Source organism: Ischnura elegans, chromosome 3 (genome assembly GCF_921293095.1).
Source record: "Ischnura elegans chromosome 3, ioIscEleg1.1, whole genome shotgun sequence".
NCBI classification, from domain to species: domain Eukaryota; kingdom Metazoa; phylum Arthropoda; class Insecta; order Odonata; family Coenagrionidae; genus Ischnura; species Ischnura elegans.
In genome coordinates, this window is record NC_060248.1 from 98,864,241 (window position 1) to 98,883,166 (window position 18,926).

At 36.7% G+C, this 18,926-nt stretch overlaps 1 protein-coding gene across 2 annotated transcripts in view; it reads right to left on the reverse strand.

The window, feature by feature from the left end:
- The window catches only part of LOC124156239 (ubiquitin carboxyl-terminal hydrolase 32), a 54,708-nt gene that overhangs the window by 15,288 nt on the left and 20,494 nt on the right, over positions 1–18,926 (reverse strand). Inside the window, exons 15-23 of one of the 2 annotated variants that reach the window (XM_046530650.1) lie at positions 18,582–18,738; positions 18,327–18,465; positions 18,141–18,246; positions 17,830–18,003; positions 17,483–17,657; positions 16,418–16,569; positions 12,200–12,608; positions 10,806–10,939; positions 2,282–2,593 (exon numbers count right to left, since the gene is read on the reverse strand). In XM_046530650.1, coding sequence (XP_046386606.1) covers positions 2,282–2,593; positions 10,806–10,939; positions 12,200–12,608; positions 16,418–16,569; positions 17,483–17,657; positions 17,830–18,003; positions 18,141–18,246; positions 18,327–18,465; positions 18,582–18,738 — 1,758 coding nt within the window. The remainder of the gene's footprint in view (positions 1–2,281; positions 2,594–10,805; positions 10,940–12,199; positions 12,609–16,417; positions 16,570–17,482; positions 17,658–17,829; positions 18,004–18,140; positions 18,247–18,326; positions 18,466–18,581; positions 18,739–18,926) is intronic. The other variant, XM_046530651.1, reaches the window with a different exon arrangement.

Sequence of the window (18,926 nt, forward strand, 5' to 3'; positions counted from 1 at the left end):
GAAGTGTGGTTTTCGAAACCAGGCCTTACATGGAGCAATATTGATGCAAGCACAACCATTTTATCGCCACTAAAAAGATCGGCAAAGAAAGCTCTCAATGAATCTGGGAAGCTCTCTGAAGTAACAGAATAATTTCATAAATAATAATATTTTGTTTGTTCTACGTAAATTATGAGCATTATCAGATATTTACGTGAAAGTTTAGGTTATCCGTGTTTTCTGATTATTCGTGCCGTCTCTCCCCATCATTGGCCCAGATAATCGGGAGTGTACTGTCTTCACCAACTATTTGCATTAAATTATTATTAAATGAAATGGATAACCAAAATTTGGAAATTTTCCATTCATGATTGTAATTTAAGACTTCGTTAACTGAATTTCAGCCAAAAAAAATCTTCTTGTTCAACTGGTACCCGTATACATTAAAAAATATAGGAAAAGTCAAGGGGGCAGAAAATAATTTCGTTATTCTGAAAATTTCGTTACACCGGAGTTTGTTATAAAGACATTTCACTGTACCACTTTTTTTTACACTAAGCAATCCTGTTTCAATGAGTAATCATCATCATGAGACATAAATTATTATGCATTTATCTCAAGATAAATTGATAATAATTTACACCGGAGGATGATGATTACTCATCAAAACATGGGCTTCATGTAAAAGAAGAAGTGGTATGAGTAAAAGTTAACAATCCAAGGAACCTTATAATGGAATACCACACAGTTAAATAAGAGTTAGTGAATCTTTGCTGCTTATCGAAGGGCACTGGGCTCAAACCCAGGTGAAGCCTTCCGATACCCCCAAAATAAAATCTTCTAAATACAAGGTGGCCCAGAGAATGGAACTGGCCCCATACCCGTAAAGTATGACTCTAATACATCTGTGGCTACATTTGGGGAGAGCTCAACATTCACCTACTCAAACCAACCTTTGGATTGAATCATTGAGCGAGACTGGTGTATTTTATGGGTCATTCATATTTACTGATAATGAAAATGCGATTATGGGAAGTAATTTTCTGGATCACATGGTTATTTTTGTCTTTTTTTCCTTTATCTTTGTTGCACTTCAATGTACTTCAATGCTTACTGCTACCATTATTACACTGTGGTGCTGCAATTGCTCTATATGATGGCTAAGATTGCTAAATGGCATTTTTAGTGAAAAGAAAAAGAGCATACTTAATAATAGAAAAAGCATTGGGAAAGCTCAATGCTCAACTATTCCTCAAAATGATCTCATCAATTAATCACTCTTAAACAGTTACTTAAGCCTTCACTTAAAAGTAATACGACAGAAAAGATTAATCTTGTTAAATCTCTTGCAATGGTACATCTAACAGTTGACTTTTATGAACATACTTCTTTGCTTGGACTGTAACCTCCTGCAATTTGGTGGATGTGAAAAAATTATTTACTCGATGTACACAAGGAAGATCTTTGTTAGGGCAGTGCGAGTACAAAGACATATACAAATAATACTGACTTCAAGTTATTTACAGCACGCTAAAAAAGCTGACCCTTTCTTTAACAAAATATAGTGTGACTCGTCTTTTGCCATTGAAAAGTGAGCAATGTGCAAGATAAATTGAGGTCAGGAACCAAGAAGTGAAAACAAGAACCGAAGCTAAGAACCGCCTAGCAACAAAAAAAATGACTCGGCACAACCCAAGCTGAGATACTGTTGAATAATAAGCCATAGAGTACTACTAGACTAACCCCTCGCGCTGAAATGATGAGTCTAGCTCATCATGAACTTCCGATGCCAAATCACTCAATGAGGAGAGTAGCTCGTCATCAGCTTTTCATAATTTTGGCACTATTTTGGAGACAAAGAATAATTTTGACAATTTAACACTATTAAAACATTCATTATGTACATAATGAACTCATATTTCATGAACTATGATGCATTGGAAGGAATAAATTAATTTTATACTTGTAGCGATAGTTGTGTTCTTGATGCTAATATTCACCTTTTATTTTTCTGTTCCACGAAGATTACAAGCAACAAAATATCATTTCATCACCTACCATTCTATTCAAAAGGAACCAAATAAAAAATAAATACAGGATAGGAGCATGCTATTCAGAATATAAATTGAAGTGGTAGGGGTTATAAGTAATATTCATTCGAAGAAAGAGAATCTATTATTTCTGTGGCTTTAATTCAAAGAAAAGACACTTATTGAAACATTTGGAAAAATACCTTTAAGGCTATTGACCCAAAAAGGAATTAACTTAGGCTGAAATGACACTCTTCTGTGCAGGCACTTACCATCTTGCGATGCAGAGCTATGATGAAACCTTGTCCGCCCTCTACACAAGGTAATCCTCCACCAGGAAGTGCATTCCCAATTCCACCAATAACACTGCCATCTGAAGGACTACTTCCCAGACTGCTTCCCAGGGCAGTGGTGCTACCACTAATGCTGCTCGAGTTACTGCCACTGCGCTGCTGAGGGAAATGACTGGTTGCAGCTGCGGTGGAAGAGGAGGCTGAAGAGGTTGTGGAGGATGCTGAAGAACAAGTTGCCGATCCTACTCCAGATGATGACTCAGGTGAATCAATTGCCATTGCAGGTGATGACTGTTTATCCAAGAGGGCAGCATGAAGAGAACACAATGAAGAAGATTTTCCATGATTTCAGAACAATGTAAATTTGGTAATATCATTATGATTGGCCCTATAACTAGTAAGACTAACTAGGATTAAAACAAATATCTATTCACATCTGAGCTGCCATAAAAGATGCAAATAGCAATTCGTACATACCTTTTTTTTTTAATAGACAGCTTTTACAATAGGTATTTTCCAGCAAGTCTTGCTACAAACTGTTCAATAAAACTCATTAGAACAGTGCTTTTCTGCAGTTTGGAAATATGATTTACCCAATTTAAGTATATAGGGACTAGCCACAGTGATAACTTTAAGGAGTCACCCGCTATGCACAAATATGTAGTGCGAAAAATTCACAGGGAAAAAATCATTCGCCTTGACTGGAATCCCAGGAAATTTGAGCCACAATCACAACAGAAATTACAGTATTACAGGATATGTTAATGTAATTTGGATTTGCTTCCTTCCAAGGCTACAGAAAATTGACAAATTCCATTTCTGAACAGTGATGAAATGATCTTCTAACCAGTGTAATCACTATCATACTGAGTTCATCATATAAACTAAAATAAAAGATAAAAACATTAATGATTAATCAAGTGCCCTACAAAATAATGGAGATTTATAAATTTTTGAGGACACTTCGGAAACCATTTTCTGTTAACAGACCTAACCAAAAGGCAATAACCTTAAAACCTTAAACACTCAATCCATCGCTAAACTTTTGAATTCAACTGCATGTTTCAGCATGAAAAAGGTACATACGACTTCTACACACACCAATGGCCTTGTTAAGAAAAACACAAAAATCATAAAATTCAATTTGAGAACCTTGAATCGGTTCCAATTTGAAGTATTCACTGATAATATTTCCACCAGATGCCATTAAAGATAAAATTCAAATAATTATAACAAATGAGAATCCTATTATGAATCTTATGTCCATTATCCTCAGGTCTAGCATATACGTACCATCTAGAAATAATGATTTTCTACAATAACTAGTGGTTTACTTTGTAATTACTAATGTATTGACTTCATCATACACACAAAAATAAAAGTAAAAACATTAACGCATAAATTGCCTTACAAAATAATGGAGATTTCAAAAACTGTAGGGAGACTTACGAAACCATTTATTGTTAATGGACTTCTATATAAGGCAATGAAGTAATCTTAAAACCTTAAACCTACATGCCAGAATAAAAAAAAAACACCAAATAAATTTGTAACCTTTAATTTATTTGGAGCATTCAACAAATTTAATCACAAAAAATAAACCCACACCTTGAGGAATAGCATAGGCATAATGATAAAGAACAAGTTAAAATTTTTTAAAGTAATGTTGGAAAATTTCCATGATAGTCAAAAAACTACCTTCCAAAAATTTACTGGGAAAAAAGTCATAATAGCCAAGGAGTAGTAAAAAAATAAGTATCCCCTACTTATGCTCACAATGTTAATTTAATATGGATAATTGGTGTCATAAAATAGATATAACCGAGCACATACTATTGTCATTTTTTATTTTCACATTGGTTGAACCTTTTGCCACTTTTTCTGGGATCGTGCCTCTCCCACCAATTTACTTAAGGCACCGCCATACACGGTGAATGATCATGCTGAATGATCACGTGATCATTCACAGGATCATGCGAGTAAAATAGAACATGTTCTAATTTTCACGGAATGAACGTGCGCATGAAGGTTCATTCACAAATTGTTCCATCATACATAGTGAATGATCATGCTGAATGATCATGCGAATGATATCATTCACCGTGTAAGGCGGCCATTAGAAATGATATTTTTTTCGTAAATTGAATAATACTTTTCAAGCCAAAAACTTATCAAGTTTCAATTGCAAACATGAAAACAGTAATCAAATTAAAGTAAGGCAGAATGACCAAATTTCTGTAAAATAATTACCTATTGTAAGTAAACTTACAGATCAAACCTCTTCATACGCGTTATAAAAACTTCCTACTTCATTAGCTTAACCACCTTTGGTACGGAAGTATACGCATACAGTTTGGCCGCATCGGTAATTATAACCAAAAGTTATAACTTGATAACTTTTAGGTCAACAGACTTCCCTACATTCACTAAAATGAAAAGGATCTGGATATAAGAGCAAAAGAGAAAAGAAAAACACTTTGGTGGTGGGTAAATTTGTCCAAATTCAGTAGCGGGGAAGTGTTTAATGAAGAAGTCCATGTCATTGAAGTAGCTGAAATTGGACTCCATTACACGATAATAGAAAGCATTAGCTAAAATGTAATCTTATTTTCAGTCTTGAAAGGGTGAATGGCAAGGAATCAATACCATGACAGGGCAAAAGTTGCAGCAAGTTATGACGCAACTTGGTAAGAAAGTTTTCATTTTTCTGTATACCATTCAAAAGAGTTCATCTTTGCACTATTTATGGAGTATGGGCATTAGAGGATAAGGTTTTTCTGGTTTTAGTATTCTTAAATGAGCATAAATTTTTAAAGTTTAAAAATAAATTATTCATGGCAATACAATTATGCAAATTTTTCCTTGAAGTTTCAAGTTTTCAATGATGCCAATTAAAATATACACATTGCCAAAATGCTTGTATTTCCCCATACTTGCTTCATTACTCGCAAATTTCTGGTAGATAATTTCATAAAATTCCTGACCTTTCTCCCCAAGACACCCTATAAGAGGGCATAAGTGACCAATGATTATCTCAATGGTATTTCAAAAACATATTAGCCTAAATGGAAACTACTTACTGGGTTGATGATTTTTTTACAAGGTTTCACGGATACCAAAATCACCATTATTTAAAAACCACTTGAAGCATAAAATCTGATAGAATAATAACTTTGGATTAAGCATTAAGGCAAGTAATACTCAGGGATGACTAGGAGAGAATGAATAGTCACCTATATGTAAAGATGCTCTCATTAAAGTGAAGGTTTTACTTGAAGACTGAATTACTAAAAGATAGCAATACATAAAATAAAATAAAAAACTTGAGAAAGCTGATACGGGAATTTTTACTGAGAAAGTATGTATACGACAAATAAGATCAATTATTTGAATCCAGATCATTTGATAGTTAAAAAGGCATTAATTGTAAGAGGAAGTACTAAGAGCTTCAATATAAAGATGCATTGACTATTTAAGCCAGAAATACAGCAAAAGAAGATATTAATTTTTGAAATAAATACACAGATGCAGAAAATTAATAAAGAATTGAACACATGACCTCGTCATCAGTAACCTTCCTCGGTGAAGATGTCCAAAAATTTGAATAAATCCATCACCTCCAACACCACTTTGCATGCACACAAGAACTCTTAGTAGAAAGTTCCACCAAAGATGTTAAGAGCTAAGATACCCATGCCTGAGCATTATTCTATTCCTGAAACACTTTTATCCCTAAAAAAAAACCTTCACCTCCCTATCATCATGAAGCTCTCAACATGTAAATTAAAAGTAATACTTTGAAAGAAATAGTGTAGAGATGGAAAACTTTTCTTATGTTAAAACTTTCCAAAGAATAATACATATAGGAAAAGTAGCTTTTAATCATCAGTAAGACAAGAATATACTTTTAATTAGAGTTGAGATGTTATACTAAAAGCATTTACATAAAGTTATAATTAAAACTACAGAAAATCACACAGCACTTGAAGATGGCATGTTATGATGAAATGGTTAAGGAGTAACAGGATACCACAAAATGAAAAACCTATTTTATCTAACTACACTATTTATATTAATCCCAGAGAGAGATCTTGGAGCTAAGGTGCTTAAAGATGAAATCCAGTGATTCATAAAATTATAGTAGCTCATAAAAAATCAATTGTGCTTTAGTCTGTGTTAATGAAAAAGCTATGGCCACAACTGACAGCTGAATGAGTTATGACAACAAAAGCTACTTAAGTGCATGGTAAAACACCAAGCTATATTGTCTCTACAAGTGAAGACTAAGGCCAAAATCTATTTCCAGTGGTGAAAACGATATATAACCTTGTGGTTGGGATGAGAATTATATACTATAAAATCTAAAAATTTTCTGAAAAACTACCATATCCGATATTGCAATACAAACCAAGACTTGAATTATTTGACTTTTCTGGTAGATATTTAAGTATGTGTTGGCTGATTTTTATTCACAAATCATCCAAAGCAAAGCAGGAGGTCATGTTCCACATCTAACTCATTTTACTTACAACCTCAGTTGTGTGACTTCACTTATAAACCGATTTGTTTTGGTGCATTAAAACTCATTTGTTTCCGACTTCCCTTTCAATACTTTTCATATATACGACAATTGATTGTGAAACACATTTCTCCTGTCCCATGACATGAAATACCACACTCGTACAACTTGTCATTCCAATGAAAAGATGGCATATACCTTCCAGCTGGCACACGGATTTCAGTCACACAAGGGTGCAGAAATACACAAAAAATTGCAATAGAAGATAATTAGAAATTCTAATCTACACAATATCCATGTAAAGAAAGTTTTCCAAGAAATTTGTGAACCTTCATGTTCTCCATCACTCCATCAAAAATGGACCTTTAAAAAGCCTTCTGCAAGCGCATTTTGGCTTAGAAGCTCATCCATAAGAGGGAATATTATTTCCCATAATCATATAAGTTGATGATGATTCAACATGATGGTAACAGCAGCATGCATGGAGTTATTCCATAGGCTTGTCCCACCACTACGGGATGAATGGAGCCTGGCGAAAGTTCCTCAAAAGGCACACTGATCTAAATTGAGTTACCTTGTTTTAGCAGGTTTAAATGAAGCATGGTTGGACATTGAATAACTACAAGCGTAACTCTGCAAAGTGAAAAGCTTTTATCTTCAACAGAAGAGGAGTTAATGTGAAAATTTGCAAATGCAAATGCAAATTACACAATTTCATCAGTGTAATGCTGCTAGGAGTCCGCCACCAAGGAATTCATGCCAGGTTTTCGTATTTCTCCTTGCTCATCAATTTTACTGAGTACAGAGGTGATCTTCCTTTAAGAGTATACTGAGTCATGGATATTGATTTGGAAGTCAAAACTCTAATATAGCTAATGTGACTTTAAGGTGTCCCACATGGAAGAGTAATCAAACCCTTTTGTTCATATATAAATGCAAAAATTACCTCTACTTTGCCGAATTAGCAGTAAAATATGTTAACTTGCTGACGATGTTGTCATCTATTGCAAAATTAGAGATCACTCAGACTTTGAAATGCTATCATCGGATTTATACAACGTTCAAGTGTGGAACCAAGAAAGGGGACTAGAACTTAATTTAAGGATATGCACATCGGAACATTTCTTTCATAGGTCATTCGACTATCCACATGCATATGTGGTGGATGGTGTCAACATAATGGCGACAGATTACGTGAAGTATCTGACAGTTACGATAAATTCCAACCTATCATGGGAAACATACATAAGAGGTAATAGGTGTGAAGAAGTTAAGATTAGCCACACGTGTTGTGAGAACATTTTTGGATGAGAAAGTAAAGAGAAATTTTGCACTCGTCCAGCCATACTTTGAATATGCAGCAAGCACATGGGATCCAGTGTAGAAAGAATTAATCCATGAACTTAATAAAATACAAAGGAAAGCTATGTGATTTGTCAAAAACTGCTACGGGTGTACAGAAAGTGTTACAAAGATGTTAAACAAATTAGGTTGGGAGCCGCGAGAGACTCATTGGATGTGTGCTGCGCTTACATTGGGCAATTAAGAATAGATATCTTTCAAGGCAACACAAAGAACACCATTTTAGAACTCCACAACATTTACAGGTCCAACAGAAATGATAAATTAAGAGAGATATTCTACTGAACGGATAAGTATAGGAATTTATTTTTCCCTTGATCAATAAAGACCTTTACTAGCTGGTTTATACATATGATGGATAAAAGTCACTCCTAAAGAAACTCAACCCCACCCATAGTCCTCACTCAACCTCCTCCCCAAGCATAAAAGTCAGCCCAGCCAAAATCCCAAGTGCATGATGCCACAGACACAAATGACAAATGGCAGATTCATGAGACTTGCCATGATACATTATTTGTCAACATAAATGGATTCACTTATACAAGAAAACCTTCACTATCAATAATTTCTGCATTTTTTATAGATACCTGTGTACGCAAAAAGATGCAGAAGCGAGTGGGTAGAGAGACTTGAAAAGGAAGATTGCAGGAAGGAGATTAGTAAATTGTTTGGGGACTAAAATATTGATAATCAGCACAATTCGATACCTCCACTGCAAAAATGCTCAACAATCGCCCACTGAATTAAATTCACTCACCTAGTAGCCCAACAATATGAATCCGCTCAGCTGGCAGTGTCCGAAGCATAAATGCTCATCTCCTATTCTCCAAGCTTGAAGGTGAGCGTTTATGATCAGGACTCTGCCAGCTGAGCAGATTCATATTGTGGGGCTACTAGATGAGCGGATTTGATTCGGAGGTCGATTGATGAGCATTTTTGCAGTGGAGGTATCGAATTAAAACCTTGACTGTGGAGCACATCTGTTGAATGTTGATCGATCGAGATTGTCTTGAACTTCCAGCAGGAACATATCAGTTCTAAATCATTTTTGTTATTCACTCGTGTAATGTAAATTATAGGTGGAAATATTGATTGAAAATCAAATCTACTTGATTATTGCCATACTAAACATGCCATTTTGAAGCAACTGTGAAAACAAAATTTTACATTTGTGAGTGGTAAACCAATCAAAAATCGTCAGTCAAACTGTTACTAAATATTGGTACTCTACAGCACTAAATGTGAGTATTGCTAGATGGTGATAGTAATATCATCTAAATACATTAAGAACTAAGATCTTCTTTGATAAATATTAAATTCAGAAAATTAACAATATTAGCATTTCATGACATCCACCTTTTACAACAGCATAAGACTGCAAATTACGGGCAATGAGGTTCATCATGTTAGACAGTTGATGTCATGAGACACAAATCTTAAAGAATCAGTTTCCATTTTTTGGTTTCAACATTATTCCTAAAAGTTACTTCCGAAAAAATCATTCCATTAAGAACAAGGGCACCGTGAGAGATTTCAACCACATTCAAAAACCAGCTCTATCGCAGAGCAAACAGGGATTTCAATACAGTAATTCCATACTACTTTGGATAGGAGTTAATCCAAGACCTCTCTGAATATGATGACAATTGGTACAAATGTTTATTTCCCCAAATAAAAAATAGCATTTGAAGTTTTTTTGTAAAATTTGAATTAAATATAAAAAACCAAATTGTAGGTATTTTTCAAAAAGACTGATTTCACATAAAATATAATCAGTATTACATTTTACAGAAAGGAAGCGGCATAAATACATTTTTGTTGGCTTGTTTTTATGCTAAAAACTTGGAAATTTTTGAAAATGTAAGATAATGTTATTTCAATACTTTGCCATTTCTTTTTTATCTACTGAAGCAACTGCTAAAGATAAGTCATATGTACTAGACATCATGGAGAATATATTGCAATAAAGCACTGGTAGAGAAAGAATAAATTATAACTGGCTCGATTTAAACCAGAATAACAATGTGGTTGATAGGGATTTAGTTGATAGGCTACAAACAAGACGGAAAATAAAGATTAAGGAGTTTTTCTTGCCATAGAATTCAGAATTGTATTTCTATTGAGTTTCCTAAACCTGTATGCAATGAAGGCATTACATTAGGTAAATGCTGACCCTTGATTTAGAGTTTCCTGCCATTTACACATTTTTCACTTGTACCCCTCCTAAGTTCAAAAGAGGAATTTTAATGTACATGAATTAGGTCTCCATAATTACTTCATTACAGATAAAAGTTAGCCTCCAGATTTAAAATTTGTTTCCCATTCATAAGGTTCTAGTTCTCAAAAGCCATGAGGCTTCCTGGGACCTCTTTTCATTCTTTTCAATGGCAGCAGGTATTTACAAAGACATAAGCAATGCTCTTATTCTTAACTAATAAAGATGTGTGCCACCAGATAAACACAGATCGCAGACAACACTGAATCCCAAAACAATTAACTATCACCACTCTAACTACAACTAATTGTTGTACTATAATAATTAGGCCTGCACCTTAAAAAATACCTAAGTGAATTTAGATTGTTTATTAAATCCATGCCATACTAACTACAGAAGTACTTTACCTTAAAGCACAAGATTGCAGGCATGCAGAAACTGTGGTGCCATCTTACCTCTGGAGTAACACCATCAGATAATAAGGACTGGTCAATCTCCTGAACTCTAATGATTCCCTGTCCAGCATTCACAGCAGTTGCACCTGCAGGAAAAATTATTTAAAATATGTGATTTAAAAATCAATGTATTTGATCTTAATGTTATCAATATGAAAACCTGGGTTATATGAGTTTATTACATGTCTTAGGGTAACAATCATCAGCCACGAATGCTTTCCAATCAATTCAAGTGCAGTATAATCGTATGTACAAGTTTCATACTAAAATGACACATAAATTTAATTATTAAACTGCCAAGTGCCAGGTGCATTAGTGCAAGGGTTTTGTCTGGGAGTAGGTCGTAAAAGAGTTCCGTTTCATCTGCGTTATATCCCGCGAGACATAATTCTGAATGGGGAATAATTCTGAAGATATTCCATCAGGATCGAAGTTCTTTCTCCCACGGCTTCGGGTTTAAACCACAGGCATCATCAGCAATTATGAAGTGAGATAATACTTTCGTGCTTCAAATTGGTATAACTAACCCTTCGAGCACTTGAAGTACTCGATTCTCAATCTACCACTGAAATACTCGGCTTTAGCCTTAAGCATAGCCCTTTTCTCAGGAGTTCCTGCAGATTAAATAGGGCAAAACCACCCGAGCAAAGCTCCTTCTAACTCTTCATGTTCTACATTCCTCAGGCGCTTTTGCTGAGATGGTTTGCCCTCCCACACCACGGCAGACCTAATCTCCTTTTTGTTTTACAAATTGTGACGAGCAAAGAGGATGATAAATTAATTACGCCACTCTTGTATTGCTCTATTATTATCATTTTCTCGCTTAGACCTGTTTAGCATTTTTTTGGCCATGGTGTCTACCTTCAAATGCTCTCTATTTGCACAACTCACGGACAAACGGGTATGCTGTCGACTGCTTTCTGCCACCCGAAGAACAAAAGAAGATTGAGCATTCGCGAATGTTAATGCCGCAATATTTTCACCAAAATACGTATTTATTGAATGACAGTTTACCACATAAATTTGAGACTGACTTTTAACTTCATTTCTAACAGATAACCAGCAATTACAGAGGTTAGGGACTCTTGGTGAAGGTTTTCCAGCGATGGGAACTCTCGCTATGGTGAATGCCAACACCAAAAGGGCCTCGTAAAACGAATATTTTTACATGCTAATCATATGGTCAATTGATGGGGCATCTATAATCTCTCATTATGGTGGGGGCCTTGCAATAGCCAGTACTCGCTTAAACGCAGTTCCACTGTAGTACGAAGTTATATGAAAAATAATTCAACCACTTTTATATGTCACATGTAAGGCCACACATGGATGAAAATTACAATTACCAAGCTGCGACTGCTTCAACCGCTCTTCATGCTCTGCATTCAGTTGTGAATTCAACGTTTGCCCTCCATTCTCTTGCTTCACATTACACAAAGATTCCATGACATCACTACCAGCATTACTTCCAATGCTCTGAGGTTGGATGCCAGGGTTTATTCCAGGGGAACCATTTAGCTGCAAGTTTCGTGGCTGCACTGTCCTCTGAATCTGAGTGAATGTTTGCGCTTCTCTTGACTGAGCTCTGTCTTCTTCAATTTGGCCAAGGGAGAGAGGTTGCTGTAGCTGCAGTGAATTCAACGCATGAAGGGGCAAAGGATTTGATGCCTGTGATCCAGCACACTGCGGAAGCTCGTAAGCGTACAATGAGCCTCCAACAAAGGTTTTGATCTTCTGGTCATCAGGAGGGGAGCTCTGGAAATATAAGAAAAAAGGTAATTCAAAACGCAAATTTTTTTTTTACATAAACGTGTGAGCTTTAATTGAAGGCATGGAGAGAGAAGAAGAGGAATGGAGAAAAGAGAGTGAGCCACAATTAAATAGATGTACAAGGAAGAGATGAGCACATTTCTTTGGCTTGACAATGCTCATAGAATAGCTGGAACTAAAAAAGATTTTATGGTGAAGTTTGAGATGCTCTAATACTGATAAAGGTGAACAGAAGCGAAAAATCAAAAAATATAATTCTCAATGACATTACTCAATATCAAAGGAAGATACTGATGCCATTGAACAAATTTTTAGTTCATTGAATTGTTAAATTCAGTTCTAAGCAGAGTTCAGAGAAGTACCGTATAAGCGCGTGTAAGAGGCGCACCTTTTTTCCCAGATATAGCAGCCGAAAATGGGGGTGCGCCTCTTACACAAACTTCTTATCTTCCCCCCCTGTCCTTCACCGGTTGCAAGTTCAAGGGGAACTGAGTGGCCTTGGTTTTCAGCGTGAGTCAGTCATCTGAAACCCTGGGTCAAAATCAAGCGGCAGGCAGGGGAGTTTCTCCCTTAGTGACGTATTTTTAAAATGCTCCTGTTTGAATTTCTTGCAAGCATCGCGCCGTCACGTCGGTACCTCAGAGGTGAACATTGAAAAGATCGCGCGGGGTGATTCGCTCCGGAGCGCATGCTAAATTTATTGCCAAGAGTGGGCATCCCGCGGCATTTATACTGCATATAGTAATATTGGTGTCAAAACCTGCGGTTGAAAAAATTCGAACGAGTGTGCTCATTGTTGGACTTAATGGTGGATAGAAGAAATCGGAAATGCTTATAAGTGAAGAGCGCTGAAGGAGAGGTCGAGGGGAAGAGGGCTCCCTCCCCTCCGTATTTAAAGCTACGAGCGAAGGAGCAAGGGAAGAACACGTCCGATCTTGCGTGTGACGTCGTTGCCTTCAAAGCGAAGGGGCGAGGGCGAAGCAATGTGATATACGCAGTTTGCGTTGCCTGAGTTTCCAGTCCGTCTCGTCTTGTTTGAATGCGCTTATGCTACGCTTGTTTCTTCCGAAATTGTGCTGTTTGGACTATGTTGAATATTAGTAGCCTTATTTTAGCTATAAATCTTTGTGTCAATCAATTAGAGCTCAAAAAACTTAAATGTTGTAAGATATACGTGGCGTTAGGTCTAATTCTTTTTAGAAACTCGCGCGTGTCATACAATTGCTGAAAGATATCGAGATACCTTCGAGCTCAGAAGGTGACTCACGTAGCATTTGACCTCCAGAAACTCGGGGAATTGAACCTGGTAGACCGAAAAAGGTCAGTTGGTGGAATGGGGTAGGGATGAAACACGTTTCCATTGTTCCCCTGTAACTTGATATTTTCCTGTGGAGTCTCGGAAAGGAAAAAAACGGCAGAGGCATTAGCTGATGGAGAGCCGAGTGTAGTTCCGTTAGGCCCCTTGCACACACACCGATTTTGGACGGCCGGTAAAATATTGGCCGATATTTTACCGGCGAAGCGATGCTTGCACACACGCCGGATTTTTACCGGTCAAACGATACGTTGCTAAGTTTTTGAGCCGGCGTCGGCGATCCACAGTGACAATAGCCGGCAGCTAACCGGCATTTTGCCGGTGCCGGCGTGTGGTCGGTATGTGTACAAGCTCCAATGCTCTCCCATTGTTCACTATTGGAATGTGGACGGCCGATATTTTACCGGCCGTCCAAAATCGGTGCGTGTGCAAGGGGCCTTAAATCTACGACGTGGTTATTATCCTACGGCGCTGAGATTGCCCCGATTGTTGTTCAATCTCTTGGGAAAGTTCATGCCATTTGCCTGTCGTGTTTTGCCTTAAAATTTTCCACGGCTGCAATTCTATTGCAATACTCCTGCGAGAGGTTTTAAACAAAATTGTTCGTGAGTAGGACAAGCAACGTAGAGCGATGGCGTATGCAAAGAGAGGATTGGAACTCTTTCTACTCCCTCTTATGCCGCCGCAGTTATCAAAATTTCCTCTTTCAAATAGTACTGAAAGAGGACATTTCGATAACTGTCGAAATTCCAGGCATACGTCTGCAACACCGCACGATAGGATAAAAAAAAATGTCGCAAATTTTTTTTTCTTTTTAGCTTCGATCCTCAAAATAAGGGTGCGCCTCTTACACAAGCTTATACGGTATGCCTTGGAATCTGTATATTTTTAACCTGCACATATAATTTGAAATCCATTAATATTAGGGATGGGTCGAATAGTAGATTTCTCGAATTCGAATATCGAATTCGAATATCGAATTCGAATATTAAATCATTGCTCGAATATTCGAATACCTCGAATTTCGAATACCTCGAATTTCGAATACCTCGAATACTAAACGATGAATGTGAAAATGTTTGACTAGGTCGCCTATGCAGCAGGAAACCCAAGATTTTGGCGAGTAATTGTGATTGCCTTTAAAGGATTCAAACAGGAATTTAGCTGATTAATGGAATATTTTAATTTTATGTAAACAATAGGGTAGTTTCCTTCATTAAAGAAAACGAAAGGTATTGATTGTGATTCGTTACCCACCATTAGTGTATTCATAATATACAAATTATTTCGTTCTAGAAATACCGGTTTAGACTAATGGCAATGTTCAATTTTACCTCATTTGAAAAAGGCCAGATTGGCGCCTATGCGATGCCACTCCACGTGACATCACAGGGACCTAGTTTCTACACGAGAGGATCGGAGTTTTACATCGTCTGAGGTTACCAATGCATGCATGAGGCACAGAGCTCAGGGAAACATGTCTTAATAATCACACAGTCTGTTTGATAAGGTATTAATAATCCTTATTTAAGCCAAGCGCTACCAGCTAGCATGGTACTCGGCTACCTGCTAGCATCCTGCGTCGTAATAGCGCTATTATTTTCCGGTAACTTGATATTTTTTTCAAAGCTGAGGTCTTCGTAATACGATCCCTGCACGAGCCGGGACCTTTTTTTTGTTTTTGGGGAAAGGGGAAATCTTCTGAGGGGGTGGGGCGAACGTTGAATGGATGGGGATAGCGGATCGTGGGAAATGCTCCAATGTTGCTATCCCACGGAACTGAGGTTCTCCTGATAGGGGACACCTGGGATTTTCGGATTTTTTTCATCCGATCAATTTCGGTTCCCCACGTCGAACTCTTTTCACCGCTCGAACCCGTGAATTTGATGTATTTCGTCAGCTTGCCTAAAACGGCGCTGCATGCACTAGACAACTAGAGTTCTCATTTTTCCGAGTCAACTACCAACAACGTGCGAGCGACAGTGTATGACGCGAAATTCAAAGTATTCGAGGTATTCGAGACGGTACCTTTGGCATAACTATTCGAGATCTCGAATATCGAATACTTTCTATTATTCGAGGTATTCGAGTATTCGCGGATACTATTCGCACATCTCTAATTAATATGTTTGAAAGTTGTGCCTATTACTCATATTTAAGAAGAATAAAAAAAGTTAGACTAGAGATTGTGATTTTGTGTTGTGATCTGAGAATGTGGTAATGGAAACTGGCTTAATGCATGGAAATTTTTTGAATTGTTTATAAAACCTGTTAAACTGAAAAGTGGAAGTCCTCCTTTTCAGGGATTGTAATACTCAATGGTACTGATAAACATTTAAAAAATAAAAATTTTTAGGATTGGCATTTTCGAGAAAAAAAGTTTAATTAAAAAAAATTAAAAAATTGCAGCAAGAGAATGTGGGCACAAATTTTTAAAAATTTAGAAACAATAAACCCAAGAGGTAAAAATAATACCTACTTTAATCTGAGCACCAGCAACTTCCGCTAACCTCTGCCGATGGGCCGGTATTCCACACAACGGACTTAAGTGTTCTTTGATAGCACTGTACTTCTCATCCATGTTTAACCTCAAACCATACATTATAGGCATTGAACCATCAAGCCTCACAACTGGAAAATAAAAATAATAAGTTGGCAAAAACATACATAGGTACCAAATATGGTCACATTTTTTTCACATCACCAAGTAGATAAAAGGAAAATATGTGGTTCATATAAACTGCAAATTAAACATGGATTTTTCCCCACAAATATGAACAATATCGACACCTCCACTGCGCAAGCGCTCTACAATCACCCACCAGATCAAATCCACTCATCTAGTAGACCAAAAATGCGCATACTATCAGCTGGCAGTAGCTGGCAGTAGCCGGAGCACAAACGCTCACCTCTGAAGCTTGGAGACTTGGAGGTGTGAGTTTGTGCTCCACCTACTGCCAGCTGAGCACATGCATGATGTTGGGCTCCTAGATAAGCGGGTTTGATCCAGCGGGCAATTGTTGAACACTTGTTCAGTGGAGGTATCGATATGGTTACTTTCTTCACAGGAAATAAATTGATTTGATGTAGCAATATAATTTTAGTTGATAGGAAAAATAAAATGGAGGAATCCGTCAAATTATAGCCACAGCATGAAACTCTCAATTAGTAATTACTGAACTTCTGATTACCAAGTTGGTAGGTTATCTTTGCTATTTTTCTTTTTCTAATTACAGGTAGAAAATATTTCTGAGGGAGAAAAATTTTATGAGTTTTTTGCATCAAAAAGGTAATGACAGGTAAGAAGAGCATAGTAAACTAAACCATTAAGTACTATTAAATAATTCTACCAATGGTAGTGCATGTGCCAGCTCATTTCTCTGAATCAACAAATTATATGGAATATTTTCCTACACAGCCAATAATAATTGATTCTGACATCTTCACCTTTTTTTATAATTTCTCTTCCGATATATGTTTCTGGGTAGCAAAAATAGCTGCCTCACAAAAAGCTGAAGTTAAGGTGAAATAATGATAAACATACCTATGACTTCCACGTGGATGTAACTCTCCATGGGCAGAGGGAGAGAGAGGTAGTTGAAAGGATCGAACCTTACACTTTCATGGCTACAAACTTTACATGTAACTTTTGACTTAAGCTGGCCATGGAATAAGTCAACAATAATAGATTTGTTCCGTAAAATGTGATTTTCCCAAGCCTGGAAAAGAGAAAGAAAATTATTTTTTAAATGCATTGTGTAGAAAACTTAAAAACTCATAAGGTATATTTTTAAACACCCAAAAAATTTATTCCTCCAAATCAAGTTCATGCACATGACCTTCAGAATCCTCACCCACAAGAAAATATTTTTATAGAATAATTAAAATTACCTCTTGAGCTACTACAACGTCAGGTCGTCCTCCACTATCTTTCAGCTCAAGATAAGGTTTGTCATGAACACGATTTAGATCCTCATGCAGTCCATCCAACAAAAAAGCTAGGAGCTCCTGAGAATCATGCTGCTGGAACCCATTAAACCTGGGTGCATATTTCCCTATCGTCCACTGAAAATATAAATAAACTATAATGACTGACAGAATGAAAGGGTCTCCATACAAATACTTTACTAAAATCCTCAATGAAACTGAAAATTTACCTAATTGCGAAACACTTTCGGGTCAATAATGTTATCAATACTCACCCTCAGCTTTAATGGAGCAATTGTCTTGGCGGTACCACTCCAAATATCTCTTATTAAATCACCATATCTCTTCGCTATGTGTCCTTTCATACCCAAAGGATTGGTCCTAAAAAAATAAATTATGATGTAAATGGACAAAAATCAGACCAAAAACAGAGGCAACAGAAATAAGTATATTATACCAACCTATTTAATTCATAAAGATGCATATTTTCAGTAAAATATTGGGTCAGGGCTCGTGTATTGCTGACACATTGCAGTGCTGCATTCATAAAGCAAGTATTCCCTAAATTATTAAGGCCAGTAGCACCTTTTTCTGCAGGAGCTGCAAAATATACATGTCAGATGATAATTAAGAGAGAACAGGTTAAAAATAATATTTAATAGAATATTGACACTGTGGTTACACCAATCAGTTCATTTACTTTGACAGAACTTTACCTTGTTTGCGCTTATCCTGCAGATTTGTAGCCAGAGATCCCATCTCCTCTGGCCATGTTAAATCTTTATTTCGGACTTCAATCAGAAGTTGATCCTCATCCTGTACATTTAATTCTTCTAGTGTTGCTTCTTCCTCTTCAATAAGCATCATATTATTCTGCAAGTCAAGGAAATATGTTACAAACTGCCACAAAATTATTCATGTCACAATAAGCAAAAAAATATTAGGTATAGACAGTATAAGAATAGAGTTCCTTCCCATATCGTGGAAAAAAACAGCCCTCTCACAAATATCACACACCACTTCCTTAGCACAGGGTTATCTTGTAAGTGCTCAATCATGAA